At 48.6% G+C, this 17,984-nt stretch overlaps 1 protein-coding gene across 7 annotated transcripts in view; it reads right to left on the bottom strand.

Moving 5' to 3' along the window:
• The window catches only part of HIP1 (huntingtin interacting protein 1), a 197,357-nt gene that overhangs the window by 45,547 nt on the left and 133,826 nt on the right, over positions 1-17,984 (bottom strand). For all 7 annotated transcript variants that reach the window (XM_039460460.2, XM_074390659.1, XM_074390658.1 and 4 more), the window contains 5 exons: positions 15,841-15,983; positions 15,538-15,594; positions 8,172-8,252; positions 4,379-4,455; positions 3,531-3,592 (listed from right to left, as the gene is read on the bottom strand). In XM_039460460.2, the coding sequence (XP_039316394.1) occupies positions 3,531-3,592; positions 4,379-4,455; positions 8,172-8,252; positions 15,538-15,594; positions 15,841-15,983 (420 nt within the window). The remainder of the gene's footprint in view (positions 1-3,530; positions 3,593-4,378; positions 4,456-8,171; positions 8,253-15,537; positions 15,595-15,840; positions 15,984-17,984) is intronic.

Here is a 17,984-nt window from a genome sequence, read left to right as displayed (position 1 = left end):
TGTTCAAGTTCAGTGATTGCCAAATTTTAGCATGCATCAGAATTGCCCGCAATAGTGCTATCCAATAGAATTCTGTAATTATGAAAATGGTCACATAAACCTTCTAATATGTTAGCCATATGTGGCTACCTGAAATATGCCTGAAATATGCCTAGTGCAGCCGAGGACCTGACTTTTAATGTTATTTAACTGTAATCAAGCTCAATGATAACATGGGGCTAGTGAGCACCCTGTTAGTGCACATCGTGGGTGTTTCTTAAAACACAGGAGGCTGGGCATGGTGACTCATACTTATAATCCCAGCACTTGAGAGGCTGAGGTGGAAGGATCACTTGAGCTCAGGAGTTCAAGACCAGCCTAGTAATACGGCAAGACCCTATCTCTACAAAAAAATTTAAAACTTAGCCGGATGTGGTGGCGTACACCCATGGTCCCAGATACACAGTAGGCTGAGGCAAGAGAGGATCACTTAAGCCTGAGAGGTCAAGGCTGCAGTGAGCTATGATTGTGCCATACCACAGTACTCTAACCTGGGCAACAGAGCCACAACCCATCTCAAAAAAAAAAAAAAAAAAAAAAAAAGAGAGAGAGAGAGAGAGAAAAGAAAAACAGCAGTGATGAAATAGGTAAACAGTTCATTAAATAGTGAAACTTCAGCTGCATGCTATGGGAATCTCTAAGGGGAATTACCCAGAGTCTTTTGGAGCAGAGCTACCTGTATTTACCTCCTGGATTCAAGCACTCTTCCCACCTTGGCCTCCTAAAGTGCTGCGTTTACAGGCGCGAGCCACACCCCACCTGGCTATCTCTGTTTTTCAAAAAGCAAGCGTTCTTTTATTGCTGAATGCCTGCTATTCACCAGGCTCTGGGCTAGAACAGAGAGAACTGAAAGATGAGTAGGTCATGGTTCCTTGTTTTAAGGAAGAGCTCAGCATCTCATGGTAATAATATTAGCGAACGATGCATATAAAACCAGAGCAGGCTGCGCACGGTAGCTCATGGGAGGCCATGGCAGGCAGATCACTTGAGGCCAGGCATTTGAGATCAGCCTGGCCAACATGGTGAAACCCCATCTCTACTGAAAATACAAAACATAGCCAGGCGTGGTGGCATGTGCCTATAATCCCAGCTACTTGGGAGACTGAGGCAGAATTGTTTAAACCTGGGAGGTAGAGGTCACAGTGAGCTGAGCTGGTGCCACTGCACTCCAGCCTGGGTGACGGAGCAAAATTCCATCTCAAAAAACAAAAACGAAAACAAAACACAAAAAACCAGAGCTAGGGCTCATGAGATATGGCACAAAAAAGATGGCTGAGCTCACCACCTGCCCTCCTCACTCATTGTCTCAGCTAATCTAGTACTCTTTTTTTTTTTTTAAAAGATGGGGTTTCACCATATTGGTGAGGCTGGTCTCGAACTTCTGACCTCAGGTGATCTGCTCACCTCAGCCTCCCAAAGTGCTGGGATTACAGGCGTGGGCCACTGCGCCCGACCTATTTCTGGTGTTTTTCTGACCACATCCTGTGCTGAAAACTGGTCAATATATTATGGAATTTGTCACCCTGTCCCAGCTATAGTAGTATGACACAAAACTGAATATTCTGGAAAAGAAGCCAGTAGCAGGCATATCTGCACAGATGAACATGCTGAAGGAAGCTGAAATTCAGGGCAAGAGTCCAAGCCCTAAGAGTGAGCCCTGCGTGTCCACATGCAGAGAAGCCCGCCAGGCTTGTGCATGGAGACCTGCAATGTGGAACATCCTCTTTCAGCTGGATGCTTGTCATGGAATGTGCTGAGTCTCAGAACACTGGGCTTATGTCCCCCAGCGAAGGGAGGGGAGCCCGCTGGGAGGTGTGGGGCGGAGACACGCTGGAGAGAAGGGGACCAGCTGAGGCTTGTCAGAGAAGTGTTGGGGGTCTGTAAGCACCCACAGTTCTTGGCAGGCGGGAGCCTGGAAGTGTGGCCAACTCTCCCTGCTCATGGAACAGGACTCTGTGAGCTTCTCATGTGGACTTGGGTGACAACCAGTCCTGACGAGCTTGTTCCCATGGCTGCCAACTCAAGAACAGACACGAGCCCTTCCTCCTCAGCAGAAATGGGGCCCATGAGCCAACCCCGCTCTGAGTGGCAGACAGGACCAGACCAAGGGCTGTGCAGGGCCATAGCCACAGTCCAGGGGCTAGCAAAGAGGTAAGTCCTGTCTTTGGGATTTTGGAGGCCTGCGCTTCAGGAGAGAGGCCAGCAGGAAAGGGCAGTGTGTGGTCTTTCTGCTCAAACGTGAAACCACCCACTTTGAAAATACCTAGGCGACCAAATGTGGTCGCTCAGGCCTGTCATCCCAGGACTTCGGGAGGCTGAGTCAGGAAGATACCTTGAGGGCGAGAGTTCAAGACCAGCCTGGGCAATACAGTGAGACCCCCATCTCTTCAAAAAATATTCAAAAATCAGCTAGATGTGGTGGTGTGTGCCTGTAGTCCCAGATGCTTGGAAGGCTGAGGTGAGAGGATCGCTTGTTGGAAGTTGCAGTGTGCCATGCCACGCCCAGCCTGGGCGACAGAGCAAGACCTTGTCTCTCTCTCACTCTCTCTTTTTTTCCGAGATGGAGTCTTGCTGTGTTGCCCAGGCTGGAGTGCAATGGTGCAATCTTGGCTCATTCCAACCTCCACCTCCTGGGTTCAAGCAATTCTCCTTCCTCAGCCTCCCAAGTAACTGGGATTACAGGCATGCCCCACCATGCCCAGCTAATTTTTGAATTTTTAGTAGAGATGAGGTTTCACCATGTCGGCCAGGCTGTTCTTGAACATCTGACGTCAAGTGATCCACCCTCTTCAGCCTCCCAAAGTGCTGGGATGACAGGCGTGAGCCACTGTGCCCGGCAGAGACCTTTCTATTATAAAGACACATGCACACGTAAGTTTATTGCAGCACTGTTCATAATAGCAAAGACCTGGAACCAACCCAAATGCCCATCAGTGATAGACTGGATAAAGAAAATGTGGCACATATTACCATAGAATACTATGTAGCCATAAAAAATGATGAGTAAATGTCCTTTGCAAGGACATATATGAAGCTGGAAACCATCATTCTCAGCAAACTATCACAGGAACAGAAAACCAAACACCGCATGTTCTCACTCATAAGTAGGTACTGAACAATAACACATGGACACAGGGAGGGGAAGATCACACACTGGGGCCTGTTGCGGGGTGGGGGGCTAACAGAGGGATCGCATTAGGAGAAATACCTAATGTAGATGATGGGTTGATGGGTGCAGCAAACCACCATGGCACATGTATACCTAGGTAACAAACCTGCACATTCGACACATGTACCCCAGAACTTAAAATATAATTAAAAAATACCAAAGAGCTTCAGTCCCTCCCTGCAGAGGAATGGAGACCCCAGAGACGGGGTGTCAATGTCTCCATTTTCCTACCCCTTGTGCCTCACACCTTGCAGGGAGAGGTGGGTTGGGAGTTGGGCGGTTCCCATGAGAGTCTGGGTTAGACGGGAGGGAAGAGACTCACCCGTTTGGAAGAGGTTGAGTTCACACTCCAGGTAGTCAAACATCTCCACTGTTAACTGGAAACTGAACCCAAGAGGAAAGAGCTTACACTCCACAGCCTGAGGCCGGTCTGTTACCCGTCCCCTCCCGGACGCTCTACACTGCTGCCTCCGGTCCCCAACGCTCATGATGTGCCTGCGTGCACACACACACAACTCCAGCTCCAAGTCTAAGCCCCATGGGTACTATGGCCATTTGCAAATGCGGGCCGGTGAAGAGTCAACAGTAACATCGACAGGTCAGGTGTGGTGGCTCACAACTGTAATACCAGAACTTTGGGAGGCCAAGGTGGGTGGATCACCTGAGGTCAGGAGTTCGAGATCCGCCCGGCCAACGTGGTGAAAACCCATCTCTACTAAAAATACAAAAATTACCTGGGCGTGGTGGCAGGCACCTGTAATCCCAGCTACTCGGGAGGCTGAGGCAGGAGAATCCCTTGAACCCAGGAAGTGAAGGCCGCAGTCAGCTGAGATTACGCCACTGCACGCCAGCCTAGGTAACAGAGTGAGACTCCTTCTCAAAAAGAAAAAAAATAGTGACAGTGACAGAGGGAGAGGATAGGTAGCAGTGTTGGAGTTGGAGGGCTGAAAGTGAGACAGACAGGAAAGCTGTGGGGTGTGAAACAGCCAGGCCGGGGTTCTGGACAAGGCACCAGCAATAAATAAACGGCCCCAAGGCCCAGTCACCTGGGGGCTTTGGTGCCCACCCCAGCCAAGGCCCCTCCCATCAGGCCCTCGATGACCCGTATGAGAAGTGACAGCATCCACAAAAGCTTTCTCCCTCCCTGGGCTCAGGGCAGGTGCCACTTACAAGTTGTTCACGTCACTTTCTCCAGCCTCATCCAGCTGGCGGTCACTCATCTGCAGGTTGCCTGGGAACCTGGGATTCTGGAATGGAGGCAGAGGGAGTCAGGACGGGGCACATAAAGAACTCTTCCAGCCGGGCGTGGTGGCACACACCTGCGGTCCCAGCTACTTGGGAGGCCCGGGCGGGAGGATGGCTTCAGCCCAGGAGTTTAAGGCTACAGTTCAAGGCCGCTGTACTCCAGCCTGGCTAGAGAGTGAGACCCTACCTCAAAACAAGAAGAAAAGAAAAACTAGCTGGTGTCATCAATAATTGCTCAGTATCTATAGCATGATCCTGTCATTTGTGTGTTTGTCCCTGTGGCAAAGGGAAAAGGCCACAGATGGGTGGCCATTCCATCGTGGGGCTTCCACATGTTCAAGTGAATACTTAGGTTCTAGGCCAGGCGTGGTGGCTCCCGCCTGCAATCCCAGCCCTTTGGAGGCCAAGCTGGGCAGATCACTGGAGGTCAGGAGTTGGAGACCAGCCTGGCCAACATGGTGAAACCCCATCTCTACTAAAAATACAAAAATTAGCCAAGCCTGATGGCACACGCCTGTAATTCCAGCTTCTCAGGAGGCTGAGACACAAGAATCTCTTGAACCCAGAGGGCAGAGGTTTCAGTGAGCCAAGATCGTGCCACTGTACTCTAGCTTGGGCAACAGAGCGAGACTCTGTCTCAAAATAAATAAATCAATCTTTAATTTTTTAAAGTTTTTGAGACAGAGGCTCGCTCTGTTGCCCAGGCGCAATCTCGGCTCACTGCAACCTCCGCCTCTGGGTTCAAGTAATTCTCCTGCCTCAGCCTCCCAAGTAACTGGGATTACAGGCATGTACCACCATGGCGCCGTCAGGCCTGGCTAATCTGTGTGTTTTTAGTAGAGATGGGGTTTCACCATGTTGGCCAGGCTGGTCTCAAACTCCTAAGCTCAAGTGATCCACTGGCCTCAGCCTCCCAAAGTGCTGGGATGATAAATAAATAAATCTAAACAAATTAAATAAAATGAGATGGGATGTTGCTGTGTTGCTCAGACTGGTCTTGAACTCCTGGCCTCAAGTGATCCTCCCACCTCAGCTGCCCAAAGTGCTAGGATGACAGGCACCAGTCACCATGGTGCCCAGCTGCCAGTGTTTCTGCACTCCCCATCACCATGGCTCTGGCTTGTAGGTTCATTTGAATTGATCATTCCCGCTTTATATCTCCTCATCAATGAAGATAGGCATCTCCTGGTCCCTACCTGGCATTCACCCAAGTCTCTGGCACCCGGGACACAGTTTTCCTTTGCCCCAAGTCATGCACCCTGAGATTACAACCTCTGACCTCCTCAATTTCAGTACTTTCACCTCGACTCCACCCCAAGCTATGTGCACCCACTCTGGACTCTGCCATCATCTAAAACATCCCTGCCTAGAACTCTCCACTCCAGCATCTCCCTCTCTGACTGCATCACCCAGGCCTCTTCCACCCTCAAATCTACCCACTACTCAAGCTCCTCTGTCTCAGAGACAGCCAGTCCCCTCCTGCTCCCTCTCCTCCCCATCTCTCTGCCTGCATTTGCTTCTTGGCTCAGTCTGGACATGGTGACTGGTGGCCTGGCTCCACTCCCCCACCCCCTGCCTGCCTTTCTACCACACTGCTTCAAGGACCCGCTGAGCCTGGGTCCTTGTCATGGGCTCTGCACCTAGGGCCAGCTGCCAACGGTCCCTGGAAAAGGACTCACAGCTGGCGTCCCTGTGCATTGAAGCTCTCCAGCCTGAACATCCGTCTGTCAGCTCGGGCAGCTATAACAAGATACCACACACTGGGTGGCTTAAAGCACAGACAGTGTCTCGCAGTTCTGGCAGCTGGGGAGTCCAAGGTCAAGGTGTTGACAGATTTCATCCCTGGAGGAGGGGCCTCAATCTGGTTACATCGCTTACATGGTAGAGGAGGGGGAAGCAACTGTCTCCTGTTTCTCTCTTGTTTTATTTTTTAGAGACAGGGCCTCACTGTTGCCCACACTGGAGTACAATGGCGTGGTCACCGCTCACTGCAGCCTCCAATTCCTGGGCTCAAGTGATCCTCCAATTCCTGGGCTCAAGTGATCCTCCACCTTAGCTTCGTAAGTAGCTGGGACGTACACCACCATGCCGGGCTAATTTCTTTTTCTTTTTTTTTTTTTTAACATGTAGTAGAGGCGGTGTTTTGCCACATTGGCCAGGCTGGTTTTGAACTCCTGACCTCAGATGATCCGCTCGCCTTGGCCTCCCAAAGTGCTGAGATTATAGGCATGAGACACCACTCCTGGCCAGAGAATGAATTTTTCTTTAACGTGTGCGGGAGTTTTTCTTGTTGTTTTTGAGATGGAGTCTCACTCTGTCGCCCAGGCTGGAGTGCAATGGCATGATCTCAGCTCATTGCAACCTCAGCCTCCTGGGTTCAAGCGATTCTCCTGCCTCTCAGCCTCCTGAGTAACTGGGATTAACAGGCATCCACCAGCATGCCCGGCTAATTTTTTAGTATCTTTAGTAGAGACAGGTTTCACCATGTTGCCCAGGTTGGTCTTGAACTCCTGACTTCAGGTAATCCACCCGCCTAAGCCTCCCAAAGTGCTGCGATTATAGGCGTGAGCCACCACGTCCAGCCTAATTGAAAAAAAAAAACATTTTCTTTTTAAGAGATGGGGTCTCGCTCTGTTGCCCAAGTTGGTCTCGCCTCAAGCCTTGGCCTCCCCAAATGCTGGGATCGCAGGTGTGAGCCACGGCACCCAGCCTGCTTCCCTGCTCTTGTATTGCTAATTGCTAAAAGCTCAAAAAGTCCTTTGCTCCTCCACACTTAGACGACACCAGCTTCCCTGCTTTCTAAAACCAGGAAAAATAAGAGAGGAGTGAGCTCCAGAGCCTTTTGGAAGCAAAGTCAGCTGCATCCGCATTGGACCCCAATTCTTGAAGCCCACGTGACCATTCCCTTCTGCCCTTCCACGTGATTAAAAGCTAAGGGTTTGGCCATTGGCACTGGCTGCTTCTGATGCCACTGAACTCTGCTCTCTTATACACAAGGAAAGGGGCCCTCCGATCTCTGTCACCCCTGCAGCACCGCTCCCCCGGCTCCCGTCCCTCTCCTCTTCCTCCCTAACCTTCTTCCCAGCCTTGATTTCTCCACTCCCTGCCTTCTCTCCTTTTCCACCTAAAATCCTACTGTAGGCTCTTCCTCCTTCCACTTCTCATTTAATACTTCTCTTTTTTTGAGACAGAGTCTTGCTCTGTAGCTCAGGCTGGAGTGCAGTGGCGCCATCTCGGCTCACTGTAACCTCTGCCTCCTGGGTTCCAGCCATTCTCACGCCTCAGCCTCTGGAGTAGCTGGGATTACAAGCATGCACCACCATGTCTAGCTAATTTGTGTATTTTTTGTAGAGATAGGGTTTTGCCATGTTGGCCAGGCTGGTCTCGAACACCTGACCTCAGGTGATTTGCCCACCTGGGCCTCCCAAAGTGCTGGGATTACAGGTGTGAGCCACTGCGCCCGCTGGTTGCTCTTTCTAGTTGCAACCTGGGGAACAGAGAGTGCAGAAGACACAGGCCAAAATCCCAGCCCTCATCTCGCCCTGGGGGCCTGGCGACAGCTTTCCTCTCGCACAGCTGGGGTACATGATTCGCACACTGCCCCAGAAACCCTGGCAGTCTATTACCCGAAAGATCTGAGAACTGAGCCCAGGGAGGTGCTGAGGGCTATGGAGCAGGCGAGGTGGCGGGGATGGCAGAGTTGCCCACAGAGACTCACTTTGGTGTGGTACTCCATCTTCGTTCTCAGCAGTTTCAGGTAGATGCTGCACAGCTGGCCATACCCCTCACTCAGGTGGCCCTTTCAGGAACAGGAGAGGAAGAAGAGTCAACAGTAAGAACACGAGAATCGAGAGATCTGTAGCCACAGATGCTTTTTTTTTTTAGATGGAGTCTCACTCTGTTGCCCAGGCTGGAGTGCAGTGGCGCGATCTTGGCTCACGGCAACCTCCGCCTCCTGGGTTCAGGCAATTCTCCTGCCTCAGCCTCCTGAGTAGCTGGGATTACAGGTGTGTGCCACCACGCCCAGCTAATTTTTGTATTTTTAGTACAGACGAGGTTTCACCACGTTGGTCAGGCTAGTCTCGAACTCCTGACCTCGTGATCCACCTGCCTTGGCCTCCCAAAGTGCTGGGATTACAGGCGTGAGCCACTGCGCCCGGATGCCACAAATTCTTTGGTAAAGAATCTGTCTTCTTTTTCTTCTCCCCTTTATTTTATTTATTTAGAGACAGGGTCTAGCTCTGTTGCCCAGGCTAGAGTGCAGCGGCACAATCTTGGCTCACTGCAGCCTCCGCCTCCTGGGTTCTAGTGATTCTCCTGCCTCAGCCTCCTGAGTAGCTGAGATTACAGGCATGTGCCACCATGCCTGGTCAATTTTTGTATTTTTAGTAGAGATGTGGTTTCATGATGTTGCCCAGGCTGGTCTCAAACTCCTGGCCTCGAGTGATCTGCCCGCCTTGGCCTCCCAAAGGGCATGGATTACACTACAGGTGTGTGCCACCATGCCCAGCGCATTTTTGTATTTTTAGTAGAGATGGGGTTTCATCATGTTGGCCAAACTAGTCTTCAACTCCTGACCTCAGGTGATCCACCTGTCCGCCCGCCTCAGTCTCCTAAAGTGCTGGGATTATAGGTATGAGCCACCTTGCCTGGCCATCTACCTTTCATTAATTAATTAATTAATTAATTATTTTTTTTGAGACAGAGTCTTGCTCTGTTGCCCAGGCCGGATTGCAATGGTGCTATCTCAGCTAACTGCAACCTCCACCTCCCAGGTTCAAGCAATTCTCCTCCCTCAGCCTCCTAAGTAGGTGGGATTACAGGCCTGTGCCACCACACCGGGTTAATTTTTGTATTTTTAGTAAATACAGGCTTTCACCGTGCTGATCAGGTGGTTTCGAACTCCTGATCTCATGATCCCCCTCCGTTGGCCTCCCAAAGTGCTGGGATTACAGGTGTGAGCCACCACACCCGACCCTACCTTTATTCTTAAATGTAAAATACAATCAATCTATTTTTCTTGCCTATATGCTGCTATTTTATTCAAGTTCTTCAACTTTCATTATTTTTGGTGACTGACCAGTATTATTGTAATTTATTGAACTGATTCAATAAATTCAAATGAGCTCAAGCCAATTCAAAACAGCTGAAGGTTCTGCTATCATAAACCATTTCAATGAACATTCCTTACAGCACAATCTTGTGTACACACATAAGGACTTCCTTTGATAAATTCTGGACAAAGCTGCCTACTGAAGAATGTTGAGTCTGGTCAGGTGTGGTGGCTCACGCCTGTTATCCCAGCACTTTGGGAGGCTGAGGTGGGCGGATCACTTGAGATCAGGAGTTTGAGACCAGCCTGGCCAACATTGTGAAACTCCGTTTCTACAAAAAATACAAAAATTGGCTGGGTGTGGTGGCACACACTTGTAGTCCCAGCTACTTCAGAGGCTGAGGCAGGAGAATCACTTGAACCTGGGAGGCAGAGGTTGCAGTGAGCCGAGATTGTGACAGTGCACTCCAGCCTGGGTGACAGAGTGACTCCATCTCAACAACAACAACAGCAAAATGTTGAGTCTCCCACCGTTGGCAAAATCACAGTGGGCTATTTTCTTCCGTGTCTCTAAGGAGTGGAGGGAACATCTCCTCCAGATGGATTCAATAGACTGATAGCATCTACACTATTACACATGGGATGGGGATCTGTCAAGCCAGGCTTGGTGGCTCATGCCTGTAATCCCAGCACTTTGGGAGGCTGAGGAGGGAGGATGACTGCTTGAGCTCAGGAGTTTGAGAACAGCCTGGCCAACATGGCGAAACCTCATCTCTACAAAAAATTAAAAAATTAGCCAGGTATGGTGGTGTGGCACTTGTGGTCCCAGCTACTCAGGAAGCTGAAGAGGGAGGATCGCTTGAGCCCATGAGGTTGAGGCTGCAGTGAGCTGTGATCACGTCACCGTATCTCCAGCCTTGGTGACACAGCAATAAATTGTCTTAAAACACCACCACCACCAACACACACACACACACACACACACACACACACACACACACACACACAAAAGACTGCTTTCTTGGTACAGAAAAAGTAAAGGTAAATAATAAAATGACAAATGCTTGTATTTGTCCTTCCTAAGGACTATGAAGAATTCTACAGCCTCAAATCACTGCTGTGATCAAAGGGAGGAAAATCTGCTCTAAATTCACAAAACCTTAAGCTGAGAATTTAATTTTCCCTGATCTCAATGGTAGCAAATGCCAATTCTCTCTGGAGGAACCTGCCTTCATTACACACTTCAAAGAATTCCCATATACAAAATTCCAAGGAAGATGAGCAGCTTACAGTAGAAAATTACCGAACACAAAGGAAACTACACAACATGGGCAAAATGTACCAAAAGTGATGGAGGACAGAAACAGATCTCTAAGGACTTTACATAATAGAATTACAAAATAAATACGAAATAACTATGTTTCATATATCTAAAGAAATAAGAGACTGTTTCAAAAATATATATGGGGCATAATAAATTATAAAGGAGGAGAAGCAGGGCTGAGCACAGTGGTTCCTCCTGCCTGTAATCCCAGTGCTTTGGTAGGCTGGGAAGATCACTTAAGCCCAGGAGTTCAAGACCACCCTGGGCAACATGGCAAAAGCCTACGTCTACAAAAATTAGCTGGTCCATAACAGGTAGCAAGATCACCTGAGCTCGGGAGGTTGAGGCTGCAGTCAGCCATGATCGTGACACTGCACTCCAGCCAGGGTGACAGAGTGAGACCCTGTCTCAAACAACAACAACCCCCTGCAAAAAACAAGCAGATTTGAAAAGAAAAAAAAAAAAAAAAAAACTTCAGGAAATGAAAACTGTACTAATTTAGGCTGAGGGTGATGGCTTATGCCTGTAATCCCAGCACTTTGAGAGGCCAAGGTGGGTGGATCACCTGAGGTTAGGAGTTCGAAACCAGTCTGCCCAACATGGTGAAACCCCATCTCTATGAAACATACCAAACTAGCTGGGTGTGGTGGTGGGTGCCTGTAATCCCAGCTGCTTGGAAGGCTGAGGCAGCAGAATCGCTTGAACCTGGGAGGCGGAGGTTGCAGTGAGCGGAGATTGCACCATTATTGCACTCTGGCCTGGGCAACAAGAGTGAAACTCCATCTCACACACACAAACAAACAAACAAAAAAAGAAAGAAAGAAAGAAGAAAAAAAAAGAAAAGACGAAAACTGTACTAAATGAAATTGAAAATCTTATGGAGAAGTTTAATAACACATTACACCCAACTGGAGAGGAGGCAAACTGAAGGTTAGCAATGATAAAAATTGTCCAGAATACAGCAAAGACAAATAGGTAGAAAAAACTGAAAGAGTGATTTAGAGACATGAGGGGTAGGATGAGAAAGTCTGACTCATGTCTAGCCAAAACCTGAGAAGGGGCTGGGTGCATTGGCTGACACCTGCATTCCCAACACTTTGGACAGTGTGCCAAGGCTGAGGAGGGAAGATCGCTTGAGGTCAGGAGTTCGAGACCAGGCGGCCAACATGGCAAAACTCCGTCTCTACTAAAAATACAAAAATTAGCTGGGTGTGGTGGTGCATGCCTATAGTCCCAGCTATTTGGGAGGCTGAGGCAGGAGAATTGCTTGAACCCGGGAGGTGGAGGTGGCAGTGAAACTGAGCAACAAAGTAAGACTCCATATTAAAAAAAAAAAAAAAAAAAAAAAAAAAGATCTGAGAAGAAAAAGAGAGAATGGAACACTGGCACTGTCTCAAGTGACAATGAGACATTTTCACAACAAATAAAAGACACTAAACCACCATCCAAAGAATCCAAAATAAATTAACTCCTAGACACATTCTAAGATCTTAAAATCCCCAGATATAAAACACATATTAGCTTTAAAGGAGCAATAGTGTCTCACACCTGACTCCATGAAGATAATCAAAGCCAGAAGTCGGCGGAAAGGTATCTTAAATGATATCCTCTATATACTAAGGGAAAATAAACGTCACCCTAAAACCTAAATCCAGAGAAAATACCTCCTATAAGAGAGGTTGAAATAATGGCATTCTCAGTTGGGTGCAGTGGCTCATGCCTGTAATCCAAGCACTTTGTGAGGCCAAGGCGAGCAGATCTCCTGAAGTAAGGAGTTCAAGACCAGCCTGGCCAACATGGCGAAACCATATTCACTACTAAAAATACAAAAATTAGCCAGTCATGATGGTGGGCACCTGTAATCCCAGCTACTCGGGGATTATAACCTCTGCCTTCCAGGTTCAAGTGATTCTCCTGCCTCAGCCTTCGAGTAGCTGGCAGAGGTTGCAGTGAGCTGAGATTGTGCCAGTGCACTGTGGCCTAGGCAACAGAGCGAGACTCTGTCTCCAAAAATAAATAAATAAACATAATAATAATGATAATAATGACATTCTCAAACAAGTAAACACAGTGTTAGCCACCAATAGACTCCCATTACGGAAGTTCTAAAAGAAATAATTCAGGCAGAAAGAAAGTGTTTTCAAGTGGAAGACCTATGGATAACACTGAATAAAACAAGTAATATAAAACAATAAGTTACAGGGTTTAAAGATAACCAAAACCAAAATACATGGTTATACTAACATATAAATTGAGGGACTGAATGGAATTAAAATATTATAAAGTCTTTGTGTTATACAGAAAACAAAAATATGAAAGGCAGACCTAGGTAAACCAAGCAAGCATTTTGTAATTATTAGAGAACATACCAAAAACAAAAAAGTAGACTTGTTTTTTAACCTCCCAAATAGTAATGAGGAAAAAAACAGAATGAGAAAAAAACACCCAGCCCATCCAAAAGAAGGCAAGGAATGAGAGAAATAGAAGCAGAGCAGACAGGACAAATAGCATAAAATAAAATGGGAGACAGATAAATCTAAACATATCATGTATCATAATAAATGTAAATGGACTAAATGCCCAGTTAAAAGACAAAGACTACCATTCTGAATAAAAAACAACAAACCACACAAAATCCAACCAAATGTTATTTATAAATGTTATTTCTAAAATATAAAAATACAGTAATGCTTAAAGTAAAAAGATGGAGAAATATATACCAGGCGAATTCTAACAAAAAGGAAAATTACCTAAACTTTACATGTTACAGGGAAAGTTTTCTAGCACATGGTTGGGCAATCTAGGAACAACTCTCAACTTTGTTCTGGTACTAGTATTGTGACTTTAGGACAAGCTGCTTCCCTTTCTGGGCCTGTGTTTCCTCACCTATGATAGGTAGATAGGACTACACAGTTGCCAACATTTTATAAGTGCAGACAGATACAAGTGATACTATGCAAAAAGGCTAAAGTAGTAGTTCTCTACTGGTAGAGGCAGAAGAACATATCAGAGTCAACGAAGCAGATTTTTTTTTCCTTTTTTTCTTTTTGAGTTAGAGTCTTGTTCTGTCGCCCAGGCTGAAGTGCAGTGGCCCAATCTCAGCTCACTGCAATCTCCGCCTCCCAGGTTCAAGTGATTCTCCTGCCTGTTGAGTAGCTGGGATTATAGGCACACACCACCATGCCTGGCTAATTTTCGTATTGTTAGTAGAGATAGGGTTTTATCATGTTGGCCAAGCTGGTCTCAAACTCCTGACCTCAGGTTATCTGCCTGCCTCGGCCTCCCAAAGTGCTGGGATTACAGGCATGAGCCACGGCATCTGGCCAAGGGAGAGTCTTCAAAATGCAGATTATCCCTCTCTATATACACAACCATAGGCATCAGAATACGGGGTGATTGGGGTGTGTGTATAGAAATGCTCGTTTCCTTTGACTGTGATATTGCCACCTACCTCCTCCCTCATCCCAAAGCACTGAGAATCCCTAAACAGGAAAGAAAAATCTCTGGCATTAAGAACCGAGTATCGCCGGGCGCGGTGGCTCAAGCCTGTAATCCCAGCACTTTGGGAGGCCGAGGCAGGTGGATCATGAGGTCGAGAGATCGAGACCATCCTGGTCAACATGGTGAAACCCCGTCTCTACTAAAAATACAAAAAATTAGCTGGGCATGGTGGCACGTGCCTGTAATCCCAGCTACTCAGGAGGCTGAGGCAGGAGAATTGCTTGAACCCAGGAGGCGGAGGTTGCGGTGAGCCGAGATCGTGCCATTGCACTCCAGCCTGGGTAACAAGAGCGAAACTCCGTCTCAAAAAAAAAAAAAAAAAAAAAAAAAAAAAAGAACCTGGTATGCTTCTTGCTGCCGTATCTTGTAAAATAAAAGAAGAAGAAGAAAAAAGAATTGGGTATGCTTGGTCGAGCGAGGTGACTCATGCCTGTAATCCCGGCACTTTGGAAGGCCGAGGTGGGCGGACCACGAGGTCAGGAGATGGAGATCATCCTGGCCAATACGGTGAAACCCTGTCTCTACCAAAAATATAAAAATTAGATGGGCATGGTGGCGGACACCTGTAGTCCAAGCTGCTCAGGAAGCTGAGGCAGGAGAATCTCTTGAACCCAGGAGGTGAAAGTTGCAGTGAGCCAAGATCATGCCACTGCACTCCAGCCTGGGTGACAGAGCAAGACTCTGTCTCAAAGAAAGGAATTGGGTATGCTAATTCTAATTCTCAATGCACTGTGACTCCAAAGGGACTAGTGGAAGAAGAGAAGCAGGAACTGTGGGCTGGGCACAGTGGCTCATGTGTGTGATCCCAGCACTTTGGGAGGCTGAGGTGGGATGGTTGCTTGAGACCAAGAGTTCAAGACCAGCCGGGGCAGCATAGCAAGACCCCATCTCCACCAAACAAGAAAGAAAGGGAAAAAAAAGCAGGAACCATGGTAGTGTAACTATTGCTGAGGAATCCCAATATCTGGACAGCTTTGGGACATGAGTTTCCATTGGTAGGAGAAGTTCCCAGGCCCTGGAACTTTCCTGAAGACTATGGATATCATGGTACTTTTGGGGGGCATTCTTAGTCCCTCCCTGAGGCTCATGGAGAAATCCTCAACAAGCTGAAGGAGACGAAGTTATTGCATTCTCCAGTCCTTGCTCTGCGGCCTCTGGGGAAGGAGAGGAGGAGCAGGTGGCTCCTGTGTTCATCTTCAAACTCACCCACATCCTGCTCATGTCACTCAGTTCATTTCTGTATCTCAGAGAGTCCTTCAGGACCTGCAGAGGGGAAGGAACAGGCCGTGAGAGAACCGGAGAAGGAAGGAGAGACAAAGTGAAGAGGCGGAGGTGAGCCTGGGGTGGGAGGACAGGCTGATGGGAGAGAGCTCAGCCACCTCTAATGGGGACCCAAAGGCCAGGAGAAGGGGGCAGTGTGGGAGGGGACAGCAGCCTCTGTGGCCCAGGCGGTCACTTTCCCCACAAGTGTCCCTGGCTCCCTGCCACCGTACAGTCCCAGGAACTCACGTTCGGGTGTCCATCTCGGAGGAGCTTGTGGAACACGTGGCAGAACTTCCAGCAGAGCACTGCGTTGCTAGACAGAGGCAGGCGGTTGACGACAGACCAAAAGGTCTGTGCCCCTTTCTCATGGTGGGTGCCCAGTATGCACGGTGAGGGGGGGGTTATGGAAAACAACGACATGGGCCCTGCCTCCTGGGAGCCAGTCTGTATCCAGCCACTGCAGGGGGTGAAGCCTGCACCCAGCCACTGCAGGGGATCACATCTGCACCCAGCCACTGCAGGGGGTCACACCCACACGCAGCCACTGCAGGGGATCACATCTGCACCCAGCCACTACAAGGGGTCATGCCCACACCCAGCCACTTCAGGGGATCACATCTGTACCCAGCCACTGCAAGGGGTCACGCCCACACCCAGCCACTTCAGGGGATCACATCTGCACCCAGCCACTGCAGGGGGTCGCATCTGTACCCAGCCACTGCAGGGGGTCACATCTGCACCCAGCCACTGCAGGGGATCACATCTGCACCCAGCCACTGCAGGGGGTCACGCCCACACCCAGCCACTGCAGGGGATCACATCTGCACCCAGCCACTGCAGGGGGTCACACCTGCACCCAGCCACTGCAGGGGATCATGCCCACACCCAGCCACTGCAGGGGACTGAGCAGTTGTGCAAACCGTGGTTGGCAGTGACTTGGAGGGAGTGCTGCTCAGATCTAAAATACCATAGAACTCTACGTTCATTCTGGGAGTTTTAGGGCAGATGGCAATACTTGTTCTAATAAAATCCACTTGATTAGACAATTTCTCAAGATGGAGGTATCTTGAGAGAGAGGTGTGTCTTTTTCTAATTTGCACAAATGCCCTGTAGGCCAGGGTAGTATTGGGTTGCCCTTTCTATGAGAATGCTGAGTTGGTGATGGGTCCCTTGGGAATAACTACAGCTATTTGTTGTGGTGGTTGAGATAGGGTCTTGCTCTGCCGCCCAGGCTGGAGTGCAGTGATGTGATCATAGCTCACTGTAACCTCAAACTCCTGGGTTCAGGCAATCCTCCTACCTCAGCCTCCTAAGTAGCTGGGGCTATAGGCATGCACCACTATGCCTGGCTAAGTTAAATTTTTGGTAGATAGATTTTGCTATGTTGCCCAGGCTGGTCTCAAGCTTCTGGCCTCAAGCAATCCTCTTTTGGCCTCTCAAAAGGTGGGGGTTACAGGTATGAACCACTGTGCCTGGCCTTATGACACCTAACTTTGTAGCAACACTTGAACGGCTGGGCGCGGTGGCTCCCACCTGTAGTCCCAGCACTTTGGGAGGCCGAGGCAGGTGGATCACCTAAGGTCAGGATTTTGAGACTATCCTGGCCAACAGGGTAAGACCCCGTCTCTACTAAAAACACAAAAAATTAGCTGGGTGTGGTGGGGGGGACCTGTAATCCCAGCTACTCAGGAGGCTGAGGCAGGAGAATCGCTTGAACTTGGGAGGCGGAGGTTGCAGGGAGCTGAGATTGTGCCACTGCACTCTGGGCGACAGAGCAAGACTCCATCTCTACATAAATAAACGTCCATCAGGCCTCACATGATTTTAAGTTCAGCACTCAGATCTCTGTCATTAGTGAGCCCTTTTTGGAGCGAGGAATTTCCACTTGTCTTTTGTAATTGTGTATTTCCACACCATTCAGTAACTGGGCGCTATCAACTGTAAGGCCAACTCTGTGCCTGGAACTTGAAGCTTCCCTGAGCAAGGCTCAGGTCTCAAGTACAGTGTCATTTAGGGCAGAAAGACTTGCCTCAGGTAGGAAACTAAATGACTCACCCAGAGTACATGTTATTTTGGTTCTGAGCTGGAAGATACCACAAAGTTTCTTTCCTTGATGACATTTTCATTTAGAGAGGGGTGGGCTTGAACAGATATTTGGGTCTGGAAGGTAAAGTCAGCTTTTGGTGTAAGAGTGTTTCTTTATTTCGTTTTTGTTTTTTTTTTTTTTTTTTTTTGAGACGGAGTTTCGCTCTTGTTACCCAGGCTGGAGTGCAATGGCGCGATCTCGGCTCACCGCAACCTCCGCCTCCTGGGTTCAGGCAATTCTCCTGCCTCAGCCTCCTGAGTAGCTGGGATTACAGGCACGTGCCACCATGCCCAGCTAATTTTTG

Source organism: Saimiri boliviensis, chromosome 20 (assembly GCF_048565385.1).
Source record: "Saimiri boliviensis isolate mSaiBol1 chromosome 20, mSaiBol1.pri, whole genome shotgun sequence".
NCBI lineage: Eukaryota > Metazoa > Chordata > Mammalia > Primates > Cebidae > Saimiri > Saimiri boliviensis.
This window is presented reverse-complemented; position numbering and strand designations above follow the sequence as displayed.